Genomic DNA, 25,945 nt, shown 5'->3' on the forward strand with positions numbered 1-25,945 from the left:
TGAGGGAAGCCTCAGGAAACTTACAATCATGGTAGAAGGCACCTCTTCACAGAGCAGCAGGAGAGAGAATGAGTGCCGAGTGAAGAGGGAAGCCCCTTATAAAACCATCAGCTCTTGTGAGAACTCACCCTCTATCATGAGAACAGCATGGGGAAAGCTGTCCCCAGGATTCAATTGTCTCCTCCTGGTCACCTTTGACATGTGGGAAGTATAACAATTCAAGGTGAGATTTGGTTGGGGACACAGAGCCAAACAATATCACCATCATAATTTTGCCATTCATCCTCTAAGGGGAATTTGATATCTTCCCTTTTATGAGTAGGTAGCCCTTGTTGAGTGGGTTGTGACATTTTGTGGAGGAAATGAAAATATTTGCATATTCTTGCTTATTATATGTGTTTTCTCATTGGTAGCATTAATAATATTTACAGTATACTATGATGCATAGGACTTGGAAATTTAAATTGGTATAAGAAGAAGCTTTCGGCTGGGTGCTGTGGCTCAGGCCCGTAATCCCAGTACTTTTGGAGGCCAAGGACAGAGAATCACTCGAGCCCAGGAGCTTGATACCAGCCTAGGCATCATGGAAAAACCCTGTCTCTACAACAAAATACAAAAACTAGTCTGTGTGGTGGCATGCACCTGTAATCCCAGCTACTTAGGAGGCTGAGGTGGAAGGATCGCTTGGGCCTGGGAGGTAGAGGTTGCAGTGAGCTGTGATCACGGCACTGCACTCCAGCCTGGGTGACAGAGCAAAACTTTGTCACAAAAATAAAGAAAGAAAGAAAAGAAAAGAAAAAGACAAGTCAAGAAAAAACTCTTAACCTAAGACTATTTATAATTTAATTGAAGAGATGGTACATAAATAAAACGATGTGAACAAGATGGTAGTATGTATGCAATTGGGAGGAGAGTGAGATCATTTTGTCTGGGGTGATGAGATTTTTAGAGAATTGGGTTTTGGTCATGTCATTTTGAAACAAGAGTAAAAGCATGAGCAGACAGAATGAATGACAGAGAACATTACAAGGATAAGAAATGTAAGAAACAAATGCATAGCATAGTAGTAGAAATGAGTAGACTTCTGAAGTTAAGGCAGGTTAAGGCTACTAGTGAGAAGTGTTGGGGTGAAAGTATGGTTCAGTAACATGTTAACCAAGTTTATCCTTGACGTATATTTCTTTACTTGGCCCCAAATCCTAGGCCATTGAAAATTTGTAACTAAAATGTTCTAGATGTTTCAAAAAGAGACAGAATATATCATGGATAGTTTTCATTACATGCCTTCTTTAGTTTCCTGGTGTAGTTTCTTGAATATACTTATCTCCCTTTCCCCCACCCCCACTGCTAGATCTTTTAATCCAGGAGTCCCCAATCCCCAGGCCAGGGACTGCTACCAGGATCTGTGGCCTGTGAGGAACCAAGCGGCACAGCAGGAGGTGAGCGGAGGGCAAGTGAGTGCAGCTTTATCTGTATTTACAGCTGCCCCCGATGGCTGGCATTAGGGCCTGAACTCCGTTTCCTGTCAGATCAGCAGTGGCATTAGATTGTGATAGGAGCGAGAACCCTATTGTGAACTGCACATGTGAGGGATTTAGGTTGCGTGCTCCTTATGAGAATCTAATGCCTGATGATCCGTCACTGTCTCCCATCACCCCCAGATGAGACTGTCTAGTTGCAAGAAAACAAGCTCATGGCTCCCACTGATTCTACATTACGGTGAGTTGTATAATTATTTCATTACATATTATAATGTAGTAACAGTAGAAATAAAGTGCACAGTAAATATAATGTGCTTGAATCATCCCCAAACCATCCTCCCTCCCCCAGAAAAAACTGTCTTCCATGAAACGGGTCCCTGGTGCCCAAAAGGCTGGGGACCACTGTTTTAATCATCAAGGATTCTGAGGAACCTCTTTGAATTTTCTATTTAATTCATATCCCATAAGTAAAACTTGATTCCTTGTTTTTTCCCCCCACCCCCAAGAATTTGGAAAGCAGAGTGTATGTTGGGGAGATCTGGTTTAAATTCGAGAAACAGAGAAAACAAAGACAAGTAAAAAAAAAATACGTGATGTACACAGGATTGACAGAAGAAAAAAAAAAGTCTGTGCAAGGGAATGTGACTATACAGAAACCTGGAGAGGAAAATATGTAATGTTAGTGTTAATAACTTTTGACCCCATTTAGGTCACTTTGGGTAATGAAGCTCAAAACACTAGATTATATTTTTAGCAAAGTAAGTGCAGTATCCAGTCTCTCACAGATGTCATGTGTCTCAGGCCATTTGGAAAATTCAGCATCTGCCGCATTCCCAGACTTTGATGAGGACACTCCACGAACTACAAGCATCCTGAATGGGAGGACGTCCCAGGTCAGGGTGTGAGGGCGAATGAGGAGGCTGGAGAGAGGAGGCAAGAGTTACGGAAACGGGGCCACAGCACTTCAGATGCTGCGGCGGGAGGAAGAGGGGCTGCGGAGGACTCAAAACGCGTTCAGAGCGGCCCATCCAAATGCCAGGAGACAGATGGCAAGGATGCTTAAGAGGAGACGTGACTGGGCGAGGCAGATGAGTAGAGGGCGGTGGGCCAAGGTCACCCGCTAAGAGGCGGCAGGTTTACCACTGAGACCCGAGGCCGTGGTTTTTGCCCGTGCCTCTAGAAAGAGCGTGGCGAGATCCCCTCAGATCCCAGGCGTGGAAGGCCCTGCGGAAGAGCCACGAGGCCCGACTCTGGTGGCTCAGAGGCCCTAGACAGTCGCGCGCCACCGCTCGCCCCACCCTCAGCCGCGCTCCTCTTCCGGGCGCGATGCTTGCCTGCGTGCGCCGGGACGCGCGGGGCCGAGCGTCTGAAGCGCGCCCGTACGCGGAGCGGCGTTTTCTAGGAGCCCCGCCCTCAGGTGCGCTCTGCAGGAGGCGGGGCGCGACTTAGGCGCCGCCAGCTTCTCTAGTTGGCCGGCGCGCTGCCCGTTCTGCCTGCGCCAGGAGCGTGCGAGTGCGCGCGGCTGCGCCCTCGCACAGATCCCAGCCGGGTCACCCGCACTGAGTCAACGGACTGAGCGCGTCCAGGCCTGACAGCTCTGCGGCTGGGGCCCTGAGGTGAGCAGGGCGTCGCTGGCGGCGGCGGCGCTTGAGGCAAGCATGGGACAGCCGTCCCTGGGGGACGAGGAGGGGCTGGCTAGCGAGGGACGGCGGGGAGGGAAGGGGAGTTCGGCGTCTCAGGTGTGGGGTGAAGCGGGCTCGGAAGGGGCAGAGGCGGCGAGCTGAGGGAAACAGACCTTCCTCAGCTCCCGGGAAGCACGGATTGCCAGCCTCGGGGATGCGGTGGGAGCGCACAGGATGCGGACGTGAGGGGGTCGGGGCCCTGGGGCGGGGGCTCCGCGAGGCTCCCCCGGGACCGGGTCCGGCCGTGGGACTTCGGGACACTGCCTTTGCCTGGACGCTGTCGCTCCAACCTCAGCAACCTCAGGGAAAGAAGGAAAACAAATATTGATGTAAATTTCCGTCTGAACAGCTGGGTAATGAGCGCTTGCTCTTCCCTGCGAGGTTACGCGCGGATCATTACCTTGTGTGTTAAAAAGAGTATCAGTGAGAAGAAAATGCGCAGATCTCATGACACAGTTTGGGAGGGAAATTCCTTGATCCTAAAACAGGGATAGGAGCTCCAGGCATGGAAATACTTAATTGGATCGGAAAGCTAGGCAGGCTGGAGCTATTAAGCTGAAGGAGGGTTTCCCCTGGGCTCCTCAGGCTTCGATTTACGTTTTAGATAAATAAGTCTGAAAATAATGAAGATAATAACCACGTTTACTTTCTACGAGGGCGTTCCGAAGGCATCTAAGGGAAGAAAAGTATTTGCTGGACTACAGCTTTGAGCCAGGCTCGGTGTTAGCTCTTTTAATTCTGACAGCAACCCTGTAGGATTGGAGGGGGTTATTCCAGTTGGGCAGATGTGGAGAATGGGCCGCAAAGAGGTTAAGAAACTTATTAAGGTCTCAACTAGTAAAAGGATGGAGTTGAGATTCCAACCCGGGCTGCCAGACCCTAATTCTGGTGCTTTATCCATTATATTTTGTGTTTGCCCGGAGAGCAATATTGTATGTGTTTTAGGGAAGACTCCGTAGTAGGGAACATTATTAGGGCAGTTAGGGCTTTGTGGGTATTTGTGTTAAAATCAAACTAAAGAGGCGTTAATCTTTGCATATGTGTTGTTTGAGTGTATTTCCTTTCAAACAGATTTAGTGTAGGGGAATCTTACATTCACTATAACAGCAAATTTATTAGTATATTCTATGTGTATTGCATGTCTTATTTTTAAAGAGACAGCGTCTCGGGCTGGAGTGCAGTGGTGCGATCAAAGTTCACTGCAGTCTTGAACGTCTGGACTCAAGGGACCCTGCTGAATAGCTGGGGCTACAGGCGTGTGTCACTGCGCCCAGCTAATTTTTTGTTTTTCAGAGACGAAGTCTTGCTATATTGCCCAGGCTGGTTTGTTGCATGCCTTTTACATTCCAGATACTATACTATGTGCCAAGAGTACCGATATGAATACAATTTATAATCTCTGTCCTTGAGTTTAGTTGAGAGGGTGATTGCATAAAAGAATTTTATGATATTGTACTAAGTCATAACTTTTCTAGTATGTAAATTAGTTGGATTAAAAATAGTTTTAAGGGCAAGCTTTTAAGAACCTATTATGTATAAGAAAATTTATTGGATGATTTGTCCTCCGTGTACCATTGCATTGTTATTTTCTCCTTCATCAAGAAACACTGTCATAAAATTTAGGTTAAATTATATTGACAACTAGCATTTTTTTTTTTTTTCTATCACCCAGGATGAAGTGCAGTGGCAGGATCTTGGCTCACTGCAGCCTTGACCTCCCAGGTTCAAGTGATCCTCCCACCTCAGCCTCCCAAGTAGCTGGGACCACAGTTGCGTGCCCCTACACCTAGCTATTTTTTTTTTTTTTTTTTTAGTAGAGACAGTGTCTCTCTATGTTGCCCAGGTTGATCTTGAACTCTTGGGCTCAAGCCGTCCTCCCACTGGGATTGCCACGTGAGCCACTGCACCTGACTACATTTTGTTTTATTATTGCACCACCTTTCAGTAAATTTTAAAGCAATAGAGAAGATGAGGGCATTTATAATTTATCCCTTTTTAAGTTAAAAGGCATATTTTATAGTCCTTTTATTTTATCGATTGCTAAGCAAATGATGTAGCTAGGCAGGAGTTTATTTCATATGCCAGATATGTTCCTAATTTCTCATTCCAAAAAAATCTTAGTTTAAAAGTATAGCTAATACCAGATTGCATTTAAGTTCTTGTGGTTCAGAGTTGTAATGAAATCAGTCTTCAGTTTAGGTTGAAATGGCACATTGTTGAAATGCATAACATTACTTTGTGGTGGATTTTGGAAATCTCTTTTAATTGCTTCAGTTTTCTCAGTAAAGTAGGATTCAAGGTCATAATCTGAGGGTGATCCTACAGATGGAAGCTTCGGAGATTTGGGGATTGGGAGAGTGATGGACTAGTGAAATATGTGATTGCTAGGAAATTAAACATGACTCGTAGGTGTGAAAAGTACAGTAGAGGAAAGATATGAGTGCACAAATTAGGGTGTCTAATTTTGGATACCAGAAACTTCATAATCCATTCCCAATGCCTGCCTTTACCGTGTTATCTAGAACATACATCAGCACCTGTTCCTCCAGTTAACTTTGCCTTATGCCTCTGCCATATGGCAAGTATCCCTGTTCTTCACAAAAGTCAAGCCCTTTTGTTTGGGAGTCTAGCTTTACCATTCTTTTCTTTCTGCCTGGAAATTCCATTCCACTCCTTTCCAAGCTCTTTCTCTCTTATCACATTATATTAAATTTTCTCTCTCTGCAGAGTTAGTGACAGTGTCTAACTTTATTTATTTTTTGCCTCGTAATGTTGGATGCATAAATCCTTCAGCAAATGTTAAGTGAATATGCCACTTTTCTCACTTCACCTCTTCTTCCTTTTTACAGGAGTTGACCAACTCTTTTTGTAAAGTGCCAGATAGTAAATATTTTAGGTTTGCAGACAGTATGGTCTCTGTCTCAATAACTTTACTGTTGTAGCACAAAAGCAGTCATAGATAATACATAAATGAATGAGCATGGCTGTGTTCCAATAACACTGTATTTATAGACACTGAAATTTGAATTTCATATAATTTTTGCATGTCACAAGATATTATTCTTTTTTTTTCAACCGTTTAAAAATGCAGAAGCAGTGTTCCTCATGGGCTGTGCCAAACAGACTGAGGGTTGGATTTAGCCCCCACCTCTTTCATCATAGTTTGCACATCCTTGATCTTTAAGGACTCTCAGGAAGCCTTGATAAAGGAATCTGTGGTAAGATGATACTGGTTATAATATTTCCATTGGTGGTAGAGAAGCAAAGATAAATAAGACAGTGTTGTTTTTTTCATCAAGGATCTCATGGTCAAGTTCAAGATGAAAATATATAAATAAATAATGGTGACAGGGTATAGTTACTGCAGTTACAGTTATATTTACTGGGTATAGAGGTAAAACAAAGGAGTGATAATCAGCTCCATGTCAATGTTAATAATGACATTTAGGCAATATGATTAAAAATTGAGTTTATTTGAGCATAAAATTTGAGGATGGTCACACAGGAGGACACAGACTCCTAAAGGAAGGGGTAAATGCTCCAAAGTGGAGAGGTTTGAGGGTCCTTTACATAGGCAAGGCCTGGGGATGCTTAACAGGGTTACACCATTTTTCATACAAGGTTAGTGCATAGTTAGAGCAATTCAATTAGTTATAGGCAGTGTTTCTTTTTTGGGGAAGGGTATATTTAACATTTCACATTAAGGATGTAATGATCAAAGGGTCTTTTATCACAGTCAAGGGGTCTTTTATCCCTGGCATCATCTGGTCTGATCTAGGAACAAGAAAATAAGGAAGGAATTTCATGTATAAAAAAGGTCAGTAATTAAGAGGTCAAGCTTCATGACCCAGTCTCCAAAGTCAACCTTCCTCAGTGCCAAACAACGTTTAGAAGCCCCAAGTAGACAGACTATCCATTTTCTGTTACATCTGCTTAGGTGGATGAGAAGTAACCTCTAACAGTCATTTGTTGGAGGTAGGGAATGTGTTTTCAGCTAGCCTTTCTGGAAATCTTTTAAGGATGCTAAGAAGGTGACTGGCCACGTTTGTTATCAGGATGGCTCTAAACATCAGGATGACTCAACTTATTTATTTTATAGGGTATAATCTTAATTTGTTTCTCACAGAAATAAACATGGATATGTTTTTTAATTAGGTCTTTCTATATGAAAATAATTAAAAAAATTTAAAGTTATTTTACCTGCTACATAATAAATGGATTGTTTATTCCACAGATATTTAGTACCTCCTCTGCTGTGTAGTGAGTTGTTTTACTAGCTAAAAATATTTGAAGGAGATAATGGTATCATTAGATAAGTGATGGATTTTTGGGGGGGGGCGCGGGGAAGAGAGAGGCTCTTCTGAGGAAAGCACTGCTTTTAACAAAGGCAGTAGGTACAATAGTAGAACTACCTTAGATTTTAAAAAATACTGTATAGCTTTCAAATTTCTTAATTAAACTCATGCTTCCTAAATAATTTTTCTCTAACAATTATTTCTAAAGGTTATGTACATTTTTATTACTTTCAGTGATGTGAAATATGTTTCGTAGGACTTGGAATGTAGTAACCAGTACTTTTTCTTTTTTTTTTTTTTTTGAGACGGACAGAGTCTCGCTCTGTTGCCAGGCTGGAGTGCAGTGGCACGATGTCGGCTCACTGCAACTTTCGCCTCCCAGGTTTAAGTGATTCTCCTGCCTCAGCCTCTTGAGTAGCTGGGATTACAGGTGCCCGCCACCACACCTAGCTAATTTTTGTATTTTTAGTAGAGACAGGGTTTCACCCTGTTGGCCAGGATGGTCTCTATCTCCTGACCTCATGATCTTCCCGCCTCGGCCTCCCAAAGTGCTGGGATTACAGGCATGACCCACCGTGCCTGGCCGTAGTAACCAGTACTTTCAAGATAAATTAAGAAGTTAATTTTTGATATTGAAATTTGGATTATGCAACTCCTGGTCTTTAAGTCAATTAATACATTAGAAGAGGAAGATGGGCTTTAGTAGTCTTTCAATTTTCTTGCAATTTTTTGGATTTAGTATGAATTATTTTATCTAGAAAATTATTTATCTAGGAAAGTTAAATTTGATTAAATATTTAGAGATGTTAGGTGTTTAAAACTCATGTAATTATTATTTAAAGCCTTGCAACAAACTTAGTACATTTCTCAGGTATGCTGTGGAACTATGGAAAATAACTTTTTTTTTTAAATTTTGAACCCATATTTCTCTTTGTGCCATTGTTCTTTAACAGTTAAGAATTGGCTTTGTTAAAAAGTTTTTTAAAGTATTTCATTGGTAAGATTTTGAGTTGGAACCATATAAATTCTGCTTTGGTCTTGTATTAACTCAGCCGCTAGTGAGTGAACTCCTAGATATTGTCTGTAGGATTGTTCCCATTTAGAGGCAATTAAACTTAAACAGTTAAACTTGAGGTAGGCCATGCATCTTTTTGCTGCGTTTTTCTCTTATTCTTCCAAAAACCATCACGTAAAGCTATAAAATTTTGGAATTTTAGTATAGAAAGAGGAAATGTATAGCTCCATGCTAAATACGGGGTTTCTTGTACCCCAAGAAAAGGCACCTGAGAAGTCAAACCCTTCATAGATGTCCCCTTTTTGGTCACGCCTCATTTATAACTTTGCAGCCCTGTTTTCAGATATATGCTTCTGTTAGGAACACCACTTTCATGTCACCTCTGCTGTGTGGATCTCCACCTTTCTTTCTGGAAACCTCATTCTTTCATCCACAAGAGTTGCTCCCATCTCAAGATATTAACCCTTTATTTTTGGGTGTTCGTCAATATAGAAAACTATTGCCTTCCCACATTCTTTCTTCATCCCAATTTTCCCACCCTAACTCCCTGTTAGGCTAGTCAGTATTGTCCTTTGGGATTCCAGACCCTGCAAAACAGTGGAGGATGGGGTGAAGAGAGGGGCCTTGGTGATTACCGTATCAGTGAGAGTTGTAGTCACCCCTTTTTTTATTCTATCTTGTTTCTCTATCTTCTCCCCAAAAGACAGGTATTAATTCTCAGAGACAGTGTGGTCTTGACACCTAAAAAGGAAGCCAAATATTTTCCCCAGCACCTCATCATTTGCAAAGAATTTATAGGGTAGAGTTAGTTTTACATTATTATGCAGAACAGTCCTTGCTTATTTATTCCCCGTATCCCTTTTCAAATTGGGCCTGCTTACACAGTGTGGACTGGCGGGTTGGAGGATGCAGCAGGCAAAGAGGAGGGTGAATAGGTACGTTGTTGGGTCAGTTTACAAAGACCTGACTATAGTTTTGAAGTTTCTGTTTTAGATCAACATTAAAGTTTAAAGGTTTATGAAGAATTAATGTTAAGAATGTTTCCTTCTTTTCAATCAAACAGCTAAACCATATATTTCATACTATGAAGAAAACCAGCAATCGGATGGGCTAAAGAGGTTTTTTTTTTGTTTCAATAACTTGAATTGAATCTCAAGATTATTGAAAGTTAATATTTTCATATGATTAAAGATTTTGAGTATAAGAAAAATCAGATTGTTGAGGTTATTCATAATACTGAGTCATTGGTATAATTTGATGACAGAGTTTATACTTTCATCATTTTTTTCTCTTTGTCCTTTTGCAATTCATTCTGTAGGGTTTCTTTGACTCATGCTTCAATTTAGCTCACTAATTTGTCTTTAAATGAAGTTCACCCCGTCTTTTAGTGCTTTTTTATTTCTATCAGTTTGTTATTTCATTTCTAAGTTCTGTAATTGCTTTTTTCTTAATTGTCTTGCTCTTGTTCCAAGAATATGATATTCTCTATTAACTCTTTTAAGGATATTAGTTATACTTTTATACACAGTCATGATCAACATGTATAATTAGTCGCCATGTACAAGTCACCATTTTCAGCTTTTCGTGTATTAATTCTTTTAGTCATTTTAACAACCTAAAGAGGTAGGTACTGCTATTGCTGTATTTTACAGATAATAAAACTTAGGCACAAAAACATTAAATAACTTGCCCAAGGTCTCAAAGTTAGTATGTAGCAGAGGCAGGATTCATGTTTAGTTGGTTTGGCTTCGGAGGTCATACTCTTAACCTGTGCTACTTTGGGCATTATTAGTTCTTGTGTTTGTTAATTTTGGTGCCTTTGTAATATTGGTTAAGATGCTTTTTGCAAGAAATAGAATCTGATACTGGTTAGCTTAAGTGAAAATGAAAATATATTGGGAAGATAATAGGGCATTTTACATACTCCAAGGAAGAAAAATCAAGTTTTGAGCACAGTAGGTGTGGTACATTAGAAGAAAGCTTAGAGTAAGAATGTATACGCTTTCTTTCTTAAATGTTGCCATTCATGTAATTCAGTTTCTTTGACTTCCATCCAGTCTGTGGGTCTCTTAGTTAATTCTGCCAAGAGAAATTTTAACTGACACAGCTCAAGAGTAGTGGTGGTGGTGGTGATGGTTTGTGTGTGTTGGGAGGGTGTTTGGGGAGTTGGTGTAGTTTTGCTTTAAAAAGTTGTGATGAGAGGTGGAGTGGGTGGGCAGGTTCTTTAGACAAGGCCCTTAGAGACTCAACCTTGAGTTCAGGAAGCAGTTCTCAAAAAAGCAAAAAATTTTGTGGGTCCATCTACTCTATGAGTCTGTTATATAAAAATGAAGAGTTAAGCATCCAACATTCAAATTGGATTAATAATTTAGTAGCATTTACAAAACCAATGTGTTTTGGCAAGTAACTTGAGAATGTTCATGCTGCATTAGGTTAGTGTTTCTGTTTGTATTGTAGCAAATAATGCTTGAATGAGTACAGCTTCCTTCCTTCCTTCTTTCCTTCCTTCCTTCCTTCCTATCAACTCTTTACTAAATGTGATATAACAGTTGAGACTGTTAGAAGAATTTATTTATTGACTATTACAGAAGTTTATTTAACGAAGAGTCTAATATGAAAATGTACATGACCTAATTTTTACATCATAGTAAAACAGGCCCTTTTGAGAGGGGGACGTGGGTTTTTCTGCTGAACAGCCATTATTTATACTTGTTCCAAGGCTTCTAACATGATGATGCTATTACATTGCATTACCACCATTCCAATGTTGTTCTGTTGCCCACTAGTTGCCATCTCCACACATTAATCTATCACAAGATTCATAAAGGGATCAAATCCCCACAATATTCCTTGGACATGTCTGCCACCATTTAATTTTCAATGATAACTTCTTGTCCATAAATTTTTTCAACTCGGGAGGGTAAGCTTTGCTCATGGTGTCTACTCCACAGGTTCACAGATGCCTTGGAATGGAATGCCGGAAGAATTTATTTTAATGTATCTTCTATTCTTGACTGCTTTTGTTTTTCTGTTTTTAATTTACTTATTTAATATTTTTACAGTATGTCTAATTGTTTAATTACTTTTTTTTACTATGTAATACATAGAAAAAAAGCATGAAGAAAATAAAAGTTGTCTTTAATTCCATTGCCAATTTAAACAATTGTTTCTAGTCTTCCTTCTGTGCATATAAAGAAGATGCTCATTTAAGCCAAACTTTAATTATATATATTTACTGGAAAAGACAAACTGCCTCTCAAAAATTATGGGCCAGGTGTGGTGGCTCACGCCTGTAATCCCAGCACTTTGGGAGGCAAAGGCAGGTGGATCACCTGAGGTCAGGAGTTTGAGACCAGTCTGACCAACATGGTGAAACCCCATCTCTACTAAAAATACAAAAATTAGCTGTGCATGGTAGTGGGTGCCTATAATCCCAGTTACTTGGGAGGCTGAGGTAGGAGAATTGCTTGAACCCAGGAGGCGGAGGTTGCACTGAGCCGAGACTGTGCCATTGCACTCCAGCCTGGACAAAAGAGTGAGACTCCATCTCAAAAAAAAAAAAAATTGTGAGTTTTCTTTATCTAGGTGTAGACGGTACGCCAGCTGGGAACAGATGGTCCTTGTTTTGGAGGAGAGTTACAGCAGTGGCCCCACTAGATAGGTTTATTTAAAACAAGGCACAGCAATTTCTCTGGAAGGTTTAACAGGATTTTTTGTTGTTGTTGTTATTTCCCCCAAGCTATCTTCTCAATACTTCTTAGTATGCAGAGATCCTAGGTTACTGGGTTGAGTGTATTTGAATAGGGGCAGTGGACATTGCAGTTGAGACTCTGACCACTTCTGTTTTGAGTTCAGCTGGAATGAAACCTGTTTGAAGAATCGAGATAGCTCCAATAGAGGTCCACAGGCAGAAAGGATTTCAAGGATCTTCAAAGGGTAAATGTACCCTGGAAGAGGGATACTGGACCTGTGATAGGTACAATGATTTAGATCATTCAGTTTTATTTTTTAAAGTAATTTATTAAGGTAAAATTTATTTCCAAAGTAAAACTCCTTACCTTGTAAGCAGTTTCTCCTCATTCTTTACTCTCACTGGCCTCTGACAATCACCAGTTGGCATTCTGTCCCTACATTTATCTTTTCTGGAAGTTTCATATAAAGGGAATCATATAATATTTGACTGTTTTAGTCTGACTTTCATGTGACATAACGTTTTGTACGTTCATTTTAATTGTAGCATATAGCAGTACTTCATTCCTTTTTTTTTTTTTCTTTTGAGACGGAGTCTTGCTCTGATGCCCAGGCTGGAATGCAGTGGTGCGGTCTCAGCTCACTGCAACCTCTGCCTCCCAGATTTGAGCAATTCTGTCTCAGCTTCCTGAGTAGCTGGAGTTATAGGAATGCACCACCATGCCCAGCTAATTTTTGTATTTTTTTTTAGTAGAGACGGGGTTTTGCCATGTTGGCCAAGCTGGTCTCAAACTCCTGACCTCAAGTGATCCACCCGCCTTGGCTTCCCAAAGTGCTGGGAATACAGGCATGAGCCACTGCACCTGGCCACTTCATTCCTTTTTATGGCTGAATAATAGTTGTATGTATATGTCATAATTTGTTCATTTATCTGTTGATACGTATTTGGCCTGTTTCTGCCTTTCTGCTATTCTGAATAGCGCTACTGTGAACATGTGTGAACATGTGTGTGAACATGTACTCAGTTGAGTCCTTATGTTCATTTCTTTTATGTGTATACCTAGGAGTGGAATTGTGAGGTCATATGGTAAAACTTTTTCTCAGCATCTGAATCATTTGCTTTCCCACCGGCAATGTATTCCAGTTTCTCCGTAGTTTCTTATGAGAAGTCTGCTCTCATTCAAATTATTATTCTCTGTAGGTAATACATCATTGTTCTCTGACTGCTTTCAAGGTTTTTTATTGTCTTAATTTGCAACAGTCTAATTATAATGTGTATGGGCATGGATTTTTTTTATGTTTTCTGGGCTTCACCAGCCTTCTTGAAACTTGTGTTTATATCCCTTGCTAAATTGGAAGTTTTCAGCCATTAAGTCTTTAATTTTTTTTTTTTTTTAGCATTAGTACTCTTTCTCCTCTCCTTTTATATATCTGATCATATGAAAGTTAGACTTTTTGTTATTGTCCCATAGTTGTCTTTTTTCTTCTTTTTTTTCTTTGAGACAAGGTCTCGCTTTGTCACCCAGGCTGGAGTGCAGTGGAACAATCTTGGCTCACTGCAACCTCCTCCTACTGGGTTCAGACGATTCTCTTGCCTCCCCAGTAGCTGGGATTACAGGCGCCCACCACCCCACCTGGCTAATTTTTGTATTTTTAGTAGAGATGGGGTTTTACCATGTTGGCCAGGCTGGTCTTGAACTCCTGACCTCAGGTGATCTGCCCGTCCTGGCCTCCCAAAGTGTTGGGATTATGGGCGTAAGTCAGCATGCCCAGCCTGTCTCACGGTTTTCTGAAGCACTGTTATTTTTTAAAAAAATCTTTTTTCTCTCTGTTGTTCAGATTGGATAATGCCTATTGATAATCTTCAAGTTTACTGACTCTTTTTCTGTTGTGTTCATTCTGCTTTTGAGCCACTCCATGAGTTTTATTTATTTATTATTGTGTTTTTCTGTTCTAAAGTTTCCATTTGTATTTATTTCTTACTGTGTTTTTGTGTTCTAAAATTTCCATTTGGTTCTGCTTTAGGTCTTGTTTCTTTGCTAAGATTTTCTATTTTTCATTGCTTTCAAGAGTACTTTCGATTGTTTGCTGATGCCCTTAAATAGCTGCTTTAAAAGTTTTATCAGATAATTTCAAAGTCTGCATTATTTCAGCATTGGTATCTTTGACTTTATTTTCTTAGTAGAGTTGCTATTTTTTTTTGAGATGGAGTATTGCTCTGTCGCCCAGGCTGGCGCCACCAGAAGTGGCGCAATCTCGGCTCACTGCAACCTCTGCCTCCCGAGTTCGTGCAGTTCTCCTGCCTCAGCCTTCTGCGTAGCTAGGATTACAGGTGCATGCCACCATGCCCAGCTAATTTTTATATTTTTAGTAGAGATGGGATTTCACCATGTTGGTCAGGCTGGTCTCGAACTCCTGACTTCGTAATCTGCACGCCTCGGCCTCCCAAAGTGCTGGGATTACAGGCGTGAGCCACCGCGCCCGAACAGCTATTTGCTACATGCTTCATTTTCCATGTAATTTTGGATTGTATGAGACTTTGAGTTTTGTGTTAATACCTATGGAAAATGTTGATATTTTCTCTTAACAGACTGTCAACCAGGTTAGGTTCAGGTCATAAGTTTCTACCCACATTCTTTGAACTGTAGTTGTCATTTTAGTTTATTTTTCAAAAGCTTTTGCAGTACCTTTTTGGTCTGTCTTGTGTGTGCCTTGCAGTGAACAGTCTGGATTTGAACAGTGGTCTCTCTGTTCAGTTTCTCAAGTCTTTGTCACAATAATAGGATTGGATTTATGTATGTCCAGCTTGAGAGTTATTACAGGAATTAAAAACAACTTTTTAGAGTGCTTTCCTGAGCTCTCTTTCTATTTGTTCCCCCTTCTACTTTTTGCTTCCCTGTGGCTGCTGTTTCCATCCTCCAGCCAGATAGCTAGTGTTTATTTTCTCCATTGTGTTACACACTTGTGCGACTGCAACCACCATATCCAGGGCCCAATGGTAGGAGGTAGAGAAGAAAAGCAAAAGGGATTGGCCTCATCCTCTTACAACCATAGCTCCATTGAATAGAGAGAAAGGTTTTCCTGCCTCAGAGTGTTGGCTGCAGTAGGCTTTCCTTACTGTAGTCTGGCCCTGTTACCATGGGATTGCTTGCGTGTGGGGATACAGGAGAATTCAGAAAAGAAAAAAAGATTTGCTATTTCTACATTCTCCCTGAGCATTAAGACTTCCCTTGCCCATTCCTCAATTCAAAGCTAAGCCTTCTTCTGGAGCTGCCTCTGTGGGCGTTTCGGGAGATATCAAAGGAGAAAAAGTACCACTGTTGATACGGTGGTATTTCAAATTCTGGTCTCCCCTATTTCACATGCCTTGTTTACTTTTCAGAGTCCACGGATTGCTGCTCCATGCATTCTGTCCAGTTTCCTAGGAGAGACAGCTTGGAATATGCTTAATCCATCTTAGCTGGGACTGAAACATCTGCTTGTTTTGCCATTAAAAATTACATGCAGTTTACTGTGTGGCTGCAGGTTTGTTTGTTTGTTTTTCCTCCTTAATAGGTTTATTCAGAAAACATGCCCACTGCAATTAGAGAGGTGGGAGTTTGGAGACAGACCAGAACACTTCTACTAAAGAATTACTTAATTAAATGCAGAACCAAAAAGAGTAGTGTTCAGGTAAGTTAACTCTTTCTTATGCTTTTTTGCAGTTTATTTTGCTTGATATGTTCTATCTTGAAGTGATTATTTATTTTGCTAAATATACTTTTATTATTTTATTTTTCTTTGCTTGTAAAGTAAAAGCTTGCCATGTTAGCCACAGAAAAATAACTGAATTACCTGATGCTTTCTGAATGTTAAAAATTTTAATAATAATTTCTATATTTAGTTAATTTCTAGCATTTGTGCTTCATTTTGAGCTTTTGGGCATGTGTTTCGTAAGTTTCATGAACTAACATTCCAAAATAACTTTGATTCCAGAGTTTTATTCCCCACAACCTCATATTTTATGGACTCTAGATTGAGTTGCCCATGAGTATTAATATTATGACACAGATTTGTACCCACAGCATACATTACTTTTGATAAAGGTAAAAGAAAGGAAGAACTTTGGCTAACCAGCCTAGTAATAATTTCAAAGGGTGAAAATATATTATTCATCTTCTCCTGAAACCGGTAAAACAATTAAACAGCAAGATGATATAATAGCTCATTTCTACTAAAACTGACCGTAGAATTTAATTAAGTATGGTTTTGATAGTATACATTTAGGTATAATTAATGTATGATTTCTAATTCAGAATTGAATAAAGGCATTTTTATGGTGAATCCATATAGGGATGTTTGGTAAATTGCTTTAGATAAAATTATATGAGTAAATTTATTATGTTTTATGTCAATAATCTAAGATGTTTAAATGTTATCTTTTATGTCACCTTAATTTATTGTGTGACTTGAATTTTAAAATATTTCAGTAAAACTAAATGCAAAGGAAAAAGTAATTTAATATGCATATTGGGTTTGATGAGGTGTTCAGCACAATAATTCTTTTGGGATAGAATTGCTTTACTTTTTATTCATAAGAAAGGACAACCAAATTTCTTGTTTTTTCTTAGTATTATATTATTTGCAAAGAAATCTTGATGACTTTTGCTGCCATTGTTATATTTTGTAATCACATTGTTTCTTTTATTGTAGGAAATTCTTTTTCCACTATTTTTTTTATTTTGGTTAATATTAATTAGCATGATGCATCCAAATAAGAAATATGAAGAAGTGCCTAATATAGAACTTAATCCTATGGACAAATTTACTCTTTCTAATCTAATTCTTGGATATACTCCAGTGACTAATATTACAAGCAGCATCATGCAGAAAGTGTCTACTGATCATCTACCTGATGGTATTGTGAGCTTATATATGTTCTACTTATAATATTAAGCCTGTTCAATATCTATCAGCTTGCTTTATTGAATAAATAGCAGTCTTAACACTTAGAGATGTGTTCCTCCACCAAAGTATAGTTTTATAAAAATACTAAAATTATTTAATTCTGTTGCCTTATTTTTCTTGTGAAACATTAATTTATATTCTTGGTGGTAGGAAGCATATTTTATGTACTTTTATATTTAATTCTTAGACCATTTATAAAATAGTTTAAGTATACTTGTATAAGATACAAGCTTTGATGGGTTATTTCATTTTCATTCTGACTTTCATATAATTATGAAGCTAGCAATGTTTAGCTGAATGTGGTAGCATGTGCCTGTAGTCCCAGCTACTCAAGAAGTTGAGCTGAGGGGATCCCGCGAGCCCAGAAGTTTGGGGCTGCAGTGAACTATGATCATGCCACTTCAATCCAGCACTCCTTACTCTGGGCAACAGAATGGGACCCCCATCTCTAAAAATAAAAAATCTAAAAAAGAAGCTAGAAATATGTGATAAAGACTATAAAGCAGTCACCTTTTCAGCTTACCATGCTTGTTTATGCAAGTATGTGGTGTAAACTGAAGAAGTACCTAACTTTGGAGACTGCAACTATGACTATGGCTAAGTCCCTAACTCTGTTTTATTTATTCAGATGTATATTTTTTGTAGAGATGGGATCTTGCTGTGTTGCCCAGGTTAGTCTCAACTCCCGGGCTCAAACGATCTTCCTCCCTTGGCCTCCACCTAAAGTGCCACCTACGTCTTTTTTCTCAATGTGCACTTCTCACAAAGAAATGAACTAGAAAACAGTGTAAGCAGTGAAGTGCCAGTGAACTGAAAGTGGCTGTGAGAGAACCTAAAGCAAAAACTGGAGAAAGTGACAGAAATTCTTATACTATTAATGATTAAACAATGAAGTGCTAAATTGTAGAAAATAACAGATTAGCATGTTATTTTTTGCCATATGGGATAGTTGTAATTAGCTTATATATCATCACATTATTGGATTGTACATCATTGAATGGAAAGTGTTAATTATACAGTCAGAAGCCAAGTAACTTTTATTCCATTGGTTTCTTTCTCTGCTTATTTCTATTTAATATTTTGATTAAATACACTTCTTATTGTTATATGTTAGTGTATCGTATTAGGCACAAGTAGTATAGATTACCATGAGAATTTAGTATATAAGCTCAAAAAGCTGATTAAAAATGTTGAAATGAAATTCATTGGTAATTCTGAGTAGAAGGAAAGAATATAAACCAAAGAAATACGAGGCCGGGCATGGTGACTCACGCCTGTAATCCCAGCACTTTGGGAGGCCGAGGTGAGCGGATCACTTGAGGTCAGGGGTTCGAGACCAGACTGGCCAACATGGTGAAACCCCGTCTCTACTAAAAATACAAAAAAATTAGCCAGGCATGATGGTGGGTGCCTGTAGTCCCAGCTACTTGGGAGGTTGAGGCAGGAGAATTGCTTGAACCCGGGAGGCGGAAGTTGCAGTGAGCTGAGATTGTGCCACTGCAATCAAGCCTGGCGACAGAGCAACACTCTATCTCAAAAACAAAAAACAAAAAACAAAAACTAAGTCAGTGTATATTAACTTAGATGCCAAAATAGCGTATACATATACACACATTTTTTAGACTTCTGTCTTTTTAACAACAGAACTGTATGAAAATGGGTTATGCATACATACATAACATGACTGGTAGGATGTTGAACTAACACCTTCTTTACTCATGTAAATCCTGGAATTCCCTGTCCCTCTTAAAAGGCCTGGAAAATCTATTAATTAACATTTAAGTAATACTTTATAATCTACGAAGCATTTTTTTTGTCTTTTTCTTCTTTTTTTTTGAGATGGGATCTCACTGTCAAGCTGGTTTGCAGTGCTGTGATCTCAGCTCACTGCAGCCTCTGCCTCCTGGGCTCAAGTGATACTCCCGCTTCAGCCTCCTGAGTAGCTGGGACTACGGGTGCACACCACCACACCTGGCTAATTTTTGTATTTTTTGTAGAGACAGGGTTTCGCCATGCTACCTAGGCTGGTCTCGTACTCCTGGACTCAAGCAATCTACCTGCCTCCACCTTCCAGAGTGCTGGCATTATAGGTGTGAGGCACCACATCTAGCCTACAAAGCATTTTGATGTTTGTTACTTGATTTGTTTTTTCGCAACAACCCAGTGTCATCAGCTAGGCATTGTACATGAGGACACTAAAGTCTGAAGAGTTTAAATCGCCTGTCTGTGCTCACACAGTTAATACATGAAGAAGCTAAGTACTAATTCTATATTCTTTCCATTTCACCACATGTTTGAAGCTTCTGTAGTGAAAATTAGTTGCTTGTAAGCAAAACTACAAGAAAATATTTAAAAATTAGTCTTATCTGATGAGAAAGAGTGATTACAGTATTTTTTCCACTTATCTCCTAAGAAAGGAACAAGCAATATTGGATTTGAACGACAATTTTTATTTAAGGAGGAGTTGCGTCATAGTTACTAAAATGCCTATTTAGTTTCTGAGAAGGATTGTGGAATTTTCTTTATAAGAAATATTTAAAAATAAAAAATTCATATACTTACTAAAAAGTCATTTTTGTGCAGGCGCAGTGGCTCATGCCTGTAATCCCAACTAGTCCGGAGGCTGAGGTGGGAGGATCACTTGAGGCCAGGAGATCAAGACCAGCTTGGGCAACATAGTGACACCTCATTTCTACAAAAATTAAAAACAAAAAATTAGCCAGGCATGGTGATGAGTGCCTATCGACCAAGCTCTACTCCAGAAGCTGAGCTGGGAGGATCTCTTAACCCCTGAAGTTCGAGTGCAAGATCCCATGCACTGCAGGCTGGGTAACAGAACAAGGCCCTGTCTCTAAAAAAATATAAAATAACGAAGTTACCTTTTAGTTTTACTTCGACATAGATAAATGAACTGCATTACTAATAATTTTTATAATTTCATTGCCGCCTGAAATTAGTATAATTCATTGAGATTTTGAGAAACAGCAATTCTTGATGAAATATGAGTTCTGCATATTGTTTTATACTGTATTTCATATATTTATGACGTAAGTATAACACTGACACATTTCTGTAATCAAATGACAGCTGAGTAGTGTCTGCAACATTGTACCATTTTTTATTTATTATTATTTTGTTGGAAGAATTGTCTTCTTTTTGTTTGTTTGTTTGTTTTTTTGAGACATGGTCTCACTGTGTTGCGTAAGCTGGAGTGCAGTTGCTCAATTATGGCTCACTGCAGCCTCGACCTCCTAGCTCAAATGATCCTCCCGCCTCCACCTCCCAAGTAGCTAGAAGTACAGGCACACATCACTACACCTGGCTAATTTTTTTATGTTTTGGAGACAGAACCTCACGATGTTGCCCAAGTCGGACTTGAACTTCTGAGCTCAAGCAATCCTCCCATCTTGGTCTTCCAAAATGTTGGGATTACAGGTGTGAGCCACTGTGCCTGGCCTGTCTTCATTTTTTAAGAAGTAAATATAGCAAAAGTGCTTATAAAATATTCCATTTATCAAAATAATTGTAAACGTGATCTACTGTATTGTGGTATTTTAATTTGTGAGCTAACTATATTGTTATGATATCTTACAGTAATAATTACTGAAGAATATACAAATGAAAAAGAAATGTTAACATCCAGTCTTTCTAAGCCGAGCAACTTTGTAGGTGTGGTTTTCAAAGACTCCATGTCCTATGAACTTCGTTTTTTTCCTGATATGATTCCAGTATCTTCTATTTATATGGATTCAAGAGGTAAATAGCCCTACAATGATCATTGAAGATCAATTGAATGCATATCTTTGCTGCTTGCAGTTCATAGTCAAAATTTGATACAGTTCAATATTGGCATTTTCAAATATTCTTACTTGTTCCAATAGGAAAACTGAGAAGTATAGCATAAAAATATTTATTTATAAATATCTATCTACTTCTACACATAAAATATTTTTATATAATATCCATTTCGATTTAATACATTTATATATATTAAATACAGTAGCATAAAGCAAAATTGCATTTTGGGTTATATGACTTTCTAAATATCTTTTTTTCATGTAATTGTTTTTACTTATGGTATGTACAAATCTTTAAAATCTTAAGGTCTTCTACTAGTGAACTTTATTAGTTTTACATTTGAAACATGGGAAACAACCTTTGGTTGTTTAAACCTATGAAGAAATATTATCAACCACAAACATTTATTGAGCAATGTTAAAGTCGCTATGCTAAATACTGAATTTGTGGTTTTATTTCAAAAAGCCCTTCTGAAAATTCTTTTTTCCTGTTTGCTTGACTTTGACTTTTCATTGCTCTGGAAGTGCTTTGGAGCTAAGTCATGTAGAATGATTTACTTTAAAACAAAAAAGTAACTTGTTTTAAATAACTACAATTAATTTCTTTACATTTTTATTCATTTACTATTTAGTATTCTAACACATATAACTTTTATTTCAAAATTTCAGGTAAATGATCAGAAATCTTATAGGTATTGTTTACCTTTGCAAGTCAGCTTATTTCTTTGGTCCTATAGAGATTGATTGATTGATTATATTATTTTGGTATCTCTCCATATAATATCTTTAAAACAATGCACTTACATGTTGTACAGAATCTTAGATCTCATATTCTTCCCCCCCATAGCTGGCTGTTCAAAATCATGTGAGGCTGCTCAGTACTGGTCCTCAGGTTTCACAGTTTTACAAGCATCCATAGATGCTGCCATTATACAGGTAAATATGATAAGGGAAGAAATACAAAAACTATGCCATTTTAAAATAAATATTTCCTAATTCTTTACAATAGTATTTGGTTTGACTACTGTCAAATGTACAAAATATGTAGCTTACTACAACTCCTTTAAGAAAAAAGATAAAAAAGAAGTCATATTTTCTGATTTGGTACTTTTTGTTGTGTTTCATATTTTAGCAGAAAAACTGGCCATGAAATTTATTTTTAAAAATCTTACTTTTGTGTCTGGGCTAGATAGCAGTAGATGAAGTTACCTTAGAATTCAAACTATTCAAATTAACCATATTTCATTCTTCCATGTTCTGTATGGATCTGTGGCTTTTTTTTCCATTTGCTCTTTCTAATTGAATTTACTATGCTACAAAATTTACTATGCTACAAAATATTGTAATTTCAAAATGTATATCAACCATCTTCTCTACTAAACTATATGTTTAAAGTGTGTATGAATAATGATAGAACTGGAATCAAAATCTAAGCAGGAGTCTTGTCTCTGTTGTTACATTGCTATGTAGTAGAATGACTATAATAATAATACTTTACTTGACAGCATTGTCGTAAGAACCAAATGAGATGATTTATGTAAAATTGTCTTGTAAACTTTTGCAGTATACTATAAACATATTAGGGACATGTAATATTGCACAAATTCAATAATACAGAAATTTAAGGTAAAGATAGTGAAATACGGATCTATTACATTGATGATGTTGTATCACCTATTTGTGTTTTGGCCAAAGTTTTTAGCCATCCACAGCCCAGACCACACTGGATGAATAGGCAGGACAGATTTCAATTTAGGCATTAATTGAAATGTTAGAAGTATTATGTAGCATAAATAGTTTTATTATTTGGTCTATATGTGCTCTATATGTGCTGCATATATAGACTTTAAAGCAATAGAAGGGCTTGGTATTTAGAAGAACATTTTTTAAACAATCATAGGAATGATGGCACTAATAATCACTCCTAAATTCCTAAATTTTGAAGATGTATATTTTTACTAAGATACATATAATTGTCTGCTTAAGATGATAATTGTGCAATTTTATTTTATTTGACAAATTATTTAATCAAAATTTATACACTTACCGACTTTAAACTTTATGGTATACTTTTAGAATAAATTGAAAGCAATATTCTACTCAGAATTATGATATTGGGGTCACTCACTTTATTTCAGGTATGTAGCTTTTTGAGGATTGTATTTGTACTAGGTTATTGACCAAATTTAGGGATATAGCTGTCCCGTTTTACTAGGGGCTACTATCATAACTAAATTAATTTAATGTATTTACATTTTCTAATTATAGTTGAAGACCAATGTTTCTCTTTGGAAGGAGCTGGAGTCAACTAAAGCTGTTATTATGGGAGAAACTGCTGTTGTAGAAATAGATACCTTTCCCCGAGGAGTAATTTTAATATACCTAGTTATAGCATTTTCACCTTTTGGATACTTTTTGGCAATTCATATCGTAGCAGAAAAAGAAAAAAAAATAAAAGAATTTTTAAAGATAATGGGACTTCATGATACTGCCTTTTGGTATGTTATTGAAAATTTATTACTTAACATAATTAAAAGTTGTATTAAATATACAGATTTTCAAAATTGTAATTTTGATATTTACCTAACTTGATGAAGCGCTTATTCTATTTTCTTACAATGATTGCCTTAGTCTTGGAATTTGAGATTAGTCAACAAGTTTCAGCAACTAATTGGCTTCATTTAACGTAAGGAAGGAAGAATGTCAAAAGCTTATGTTGACAATACGTGTTTAAATTTTATTTCACATTTTATTTGAATCATGGGCACACTCGTGTATATTTCAGAGTATTTCAGTATACTCCATGTGTATTTCTGTGTATTTCAGACTTCAGGAAATGTCAAATCTTGGAACATTAGAAATTAATTGCCTGTTACAGTTCTTCCATAATATGGCATATATATAATATTAAAAATTTAGTTACAGTGATTAAAGTCTGTATATGTGGTATATGGATTTTTTTTCCCTCGAAAGTTTTAGTTATTTGGGTGAATTAAGATGAATATGCGGTGGCTCACGCTTGTAATCCCAGCAGTTTGGGAGGCCAAGGCGGGCGGATCACGAGGTCAGGAGATCGAGACCACGGTGAAACCCCGTCTCTACTAAAAAAAAAGTACAAAAAAAATTAGCCGGGCGTGGTGGCGGGCGCCTGTAGTCCCAGCTACTCGGAGAGGCTGAGGCAGGAGAATGGCGTGAACCCGAGAGGCGGAGCTTGCAGTGAGCCGAGATTGCGCCACTGCACTCCAGCCTGGGCGACAGAGCAAGACTCCGTCTCAAAAAAAAAAAAAAAAAAAAAGATGAATATGGAAATAATTTTAGAGAAAGAAATGAGAAAAACATGTTTTCACTAGTGACCTTTAATGTATCAGCATTTTTATAGTGATAATTTTACAAAGGCATGCATTTTTATAAATAATTCTAAGGGTAGTTTCCTTACTCTTTTCACTATGTAATGAAGTTTGTTCTGGGGGGGAAGTCTAATACTGTGCATGTGAGCTGTTATTATAGTCTGTTTTACAAAATTTTATTCCAATTATCCCAATGTAACAATGAATCATAACACTTTACATAATGGAATTATTGTATATAACATATTTCCTTTGCTTGTTTTTCTTTCATTTGTTATTTTAGAAATTATTAGTTTTGGATTTTTTTTTGAGACAGGGTCTTGCTCTGTCACCTAAGCTGGAGTACAGTGGCATGATCATGGGTCACTGTGGCCTCAAACTCCCAGGCTCAAGAGATTGTCCCACCTCAGTCTCTCAAGTAGTTGGGACTACAGGTGCATGCTGTCATGCCCAACTAATTTTTAATTTTTTTGTAGGGACGGGGGTCTTGCTATGTTGTGCAGGCTGGTCTCAAAGTCTTGGCCTCAAGTGATCCTCTCATCTTGGCCTCCCAAAGTGCTGGGATTACAGGCATGAGCCACTGTGCCTGGCCAAAGGATTGGTTTTTAAAATTTATTGGGTTATTAAAGTATTTTATGGAGAACCGGTAGATGGAAGAATTTAGGCAAATCGTTCTCTCAGGGTCTCAGTTTTGCCTCAGTAAACTGACGGATTCAATTTTGATAATTTCGCTACCTTTTTAGCCTTAACTCAGTGATTTTATGACATCATTAAATCCTGAGCTAACTTGAAAAAATATGTAAAATAAAACTTAATACTGCAGCAATTCCATTGAGCTCTGATTCGTAAAGAAGTCTTGAGTAAAAATAGTGAATTCATTACTGATCTTGTTGATTTCACATTGTATAATTGTAGTAATTATGTCATTGATTAGTGAGGTAAGGTAGCCTTTATTGTTTATAGTTACAGAAGCCGTCAGAGATTTAATTGTAGCACATGCTGTAAAGAAAATTGTTATCTTGACTCATTAAACTCTTACATTTTAAGAAAATCAGAGACATTGTGTGCTATTGAACTTTTGAGAATATTAGATTTAAATTAATTATGAATTACTATTCATTTTGAAAGCTTTTTTAACTCTGGAAGATAGTATTTTTTACCAGATTACACTTTTACCTATCACTTAACCAATACTATATTTTTAATTACTTATAAGACTATTAATATTCAATACATAAGCATATGCAGAAATGAACAGTGACTTAATTTTAAGAATAAAATGGCTAAAATCTAAAATTTTGTTTAAAATGATTTTTTAACTGTCTAAGCCTATGCATTTGACCATAAATATATCTGTATTCTCATTTTAGGCTTTCCTGGGTTCTTCTATATACAAGTTTAATTTTTCTTATGTCCCTTCTTATGGCAGTCATTGCAACAGCTTCTTTATTATTTCCTCAAAGTAGCAGCATTGTGATATTTCTGCTTTTTTTCCTTTATGGATTATCATCTGTAAGTATTTTAACTTGTGATAGGAATAAAGAACTGTCAAAATGTTTGATAATACAGCAAAGTATTTTTCTTCAGTTTACTTGTAGTCAATTTGCCATGAAAGACAGATTTTACTAAGTTATTGATAGGTGACTTAATAAGTAAATGATGTAGCATCACTGTATCCCTGTATTTTTAGG

At 37.7% G+C, this 25,945-nt stretch overlaps 1 protein-coding gene and 1 pseudogene across 3 annotated transcripts in view; one reads left to right on the forward strand and one right to left on the reverse strand.

The window, feature by feature from the left end:
- The first annotated feature begins 2,910 nt into the window (after positions 1 to 2,910).
- Positions 2,911 to 25,945, forward strand: part of ABCA5 (ATP binding cassette subfamily A member 5) — an 89,018-nt gene continuing 65,983 nt past the window's right edge. For 2 of the 3 annotated variants that reach the window (XM_055243687.2, XM_055243688.2), the window contains exons 1-7: positions 2,911 to 3,097; positions 15,719 to 15,835; positions 16,856 to 17,060; positions 20,705 to 20,866; positions 21,755 to 21,843; positions 23,176 to 23,405; positions 25,625 to 25,766. In XM_055243687.2, coding sequence (XP_055099662.1) covers positions 15,734 to 15,835; positions 16,856 to 17,060; positions 20,705 to 20,866; positions 21,755 to 21,843; positions 23,176 to 23,405; positions 25,625 to 25,766 — 930 coding nt within the window. In that variant the 5' untranslated portion in view covers positions 2,911 to 3,097; positions 15,719 to 15,733. Of the gene's footprint in view, positions 3,098 to 15,545; positions 15,836 to 16,855; positions 17,061 to 20,704; positions 20,867 to 21,754; positions 21,844 to 23,175; positions 23,406 to 25,624; positions 25,767 to 25,945 lie in introns of all 3 variants that reach the window. The other variant, XM_063617487.1, reaches the window with a different exon arrangement.
- Positions 11,151 to 11,545, reverse strand: LOC129463146 (small nuclear ribonucleoprotein G-like; annotated as a pseudogene).

The sequence above is a fragment of the Symphalangus syndactylus genome, chromosome 14, assembly GCF_028878055.3.
Source record: "Symphalangus syndactylus isolate Jambi chromosome 14, NHGRI_mSymSyn1-v2.1_pri, whole genome shotgun sequence".
In the NCBI taxonomy this organism is placed as follows: domain Eukaryota; kingdom Metazoa; phylum Chordata; class Mammalia; order Primates; family Hylobatidae; genus Symphalangus; species Symphalangus syndactylus.